Here is a 1168-nt window from a genome sequence, read left to right as displayed (position 1 = left end):
CTACAGGCTTGAATTGACGAGGGGTTGCGGTAGAGATTCTGGAGAAAATAGTTACGGGAGTGCCATCTCACTGGGTATGACAGTGCCATTCCATCGTCGCACTGACATGCTTGGGTTTATGGACAGCCCCGTAACGGTCGTCAATGGTGCCGCGATCGGAGAAGGGATACGCAGTTCCGTGGCAGCTGGTTCTGGGTTAGACAGAGATTGACACAGAGTCATACAGGCTCACGGATGATTTCCGTTTCGTTGGAAGAACGTGTGAATGTAGACCGGACACCAGCCAGTTTGAATAGATGCCAATTCTACGGGGAGTTTGGGCAACTGCAGTCGAGGCTTGAATCTTGGGAAGAGGGGCAACGGGAAAGAAATAGAATGAAAGCACTGGCGAGTGGCGAGTGTCAGGAGGCATAAGATACAACGGTGTCAACGGAAGAAAATCTAAAAGGGATGACAGCAAGCTAAATGGGCTTAAGAAAGGTGATCTAGAAATCAAGTACTAGTTGGGCCAGAGTAGGTGCCTATGTTTAGGAAGCTGAGAACTTTGTCATCCAAGTAGCTAGCAGGGAGGCTAGCTGTTTGACTAGTTGAAAACGGGCGGTATTTTTGGCTCGCCAAAGTATCATGACATAAAGTCCTTGTTGTACAGAAGGGGGGATAATGTGAACAGTGACAGTAGACAAGTAAAAAGCGGACAAGCAACAGCTTCCCAGTTAACTGATAAGACCAGTTGCTTGACTGAGGTCTACTACGTCAACCTAAGAGAAATGTAAGATTAGGGATCACCAGTCACCGTGCCACTGCTGTCAACCCCAGAAAACGAATGATGCATGACAAAAAACAGCGATTAAGTGCTAGCTGGGACTGATCGTAATCAGTAAATGATAGGTTGTTAGGATTTTTTGCATATGATTGCTCCAGATGACAGGAGGGAAGAATATGTGCGCTATGTTTGGATGATGGATTGGACTTGGGGTGGTGTGACCCAACTAAGACGAAAGTTGCAACACCTTGTACGTCGACGTTAGCCGTGAGCTTCACACAGTAAGCCCAGGCTACCCCATGCATTAATGCTTTTTATTTATCATTATTTTTTATAGAACAAACGGAAATACGGCAGCTGGTATTTGCTTGTATTGCTTGGTGTTGTGAGACAAGTGACAACCGG

At 46.4% G+C, this 1168-nt stretch overlaps 1 protein-coding gene across 1 annotated transcript in view; it reads left to right on the top strand.

The window, feature by feature from the left end:
* T265_03409 (hypothetical protein) overlaps positions 1–211 on the top strand; it is a gene marked incomplete at both ends in the record, with an annotated part of 3491 nt that extends 3280 nt beyond the window's left edge. Inside the window, one exon of the mRNA XM_009167893.1 lies at positions 34–211. Within this exon, the coding sequence (XP_009166157.1) occupies positions 34–211 (178 nt within the window). The remainder of the gene's footprint in view (positions 1–33) is intronic.
* Positions 212–1168: the final 957 nt, after the last annotated feature.

This window comes from Opisthorchis viverrini (genome assembly GCF_000715545.1).
Source record: "Opisthorchis viverrini unplaced genomic scaffold opera_v5_49, whole genome shotgun sequence".
Taxonomy (NCBI): Eukaryota; Metazoa; Platyhelminthes; class Trematoda; order Opisthorchiida; family Opisthorchiidae; genus Opisthorchis; species Opisthorchis viverrini.
Note: the sequence above shows the minus strand (reverse complement) of the source record. Positions and strands in the feature narration are given on the sequence as shown.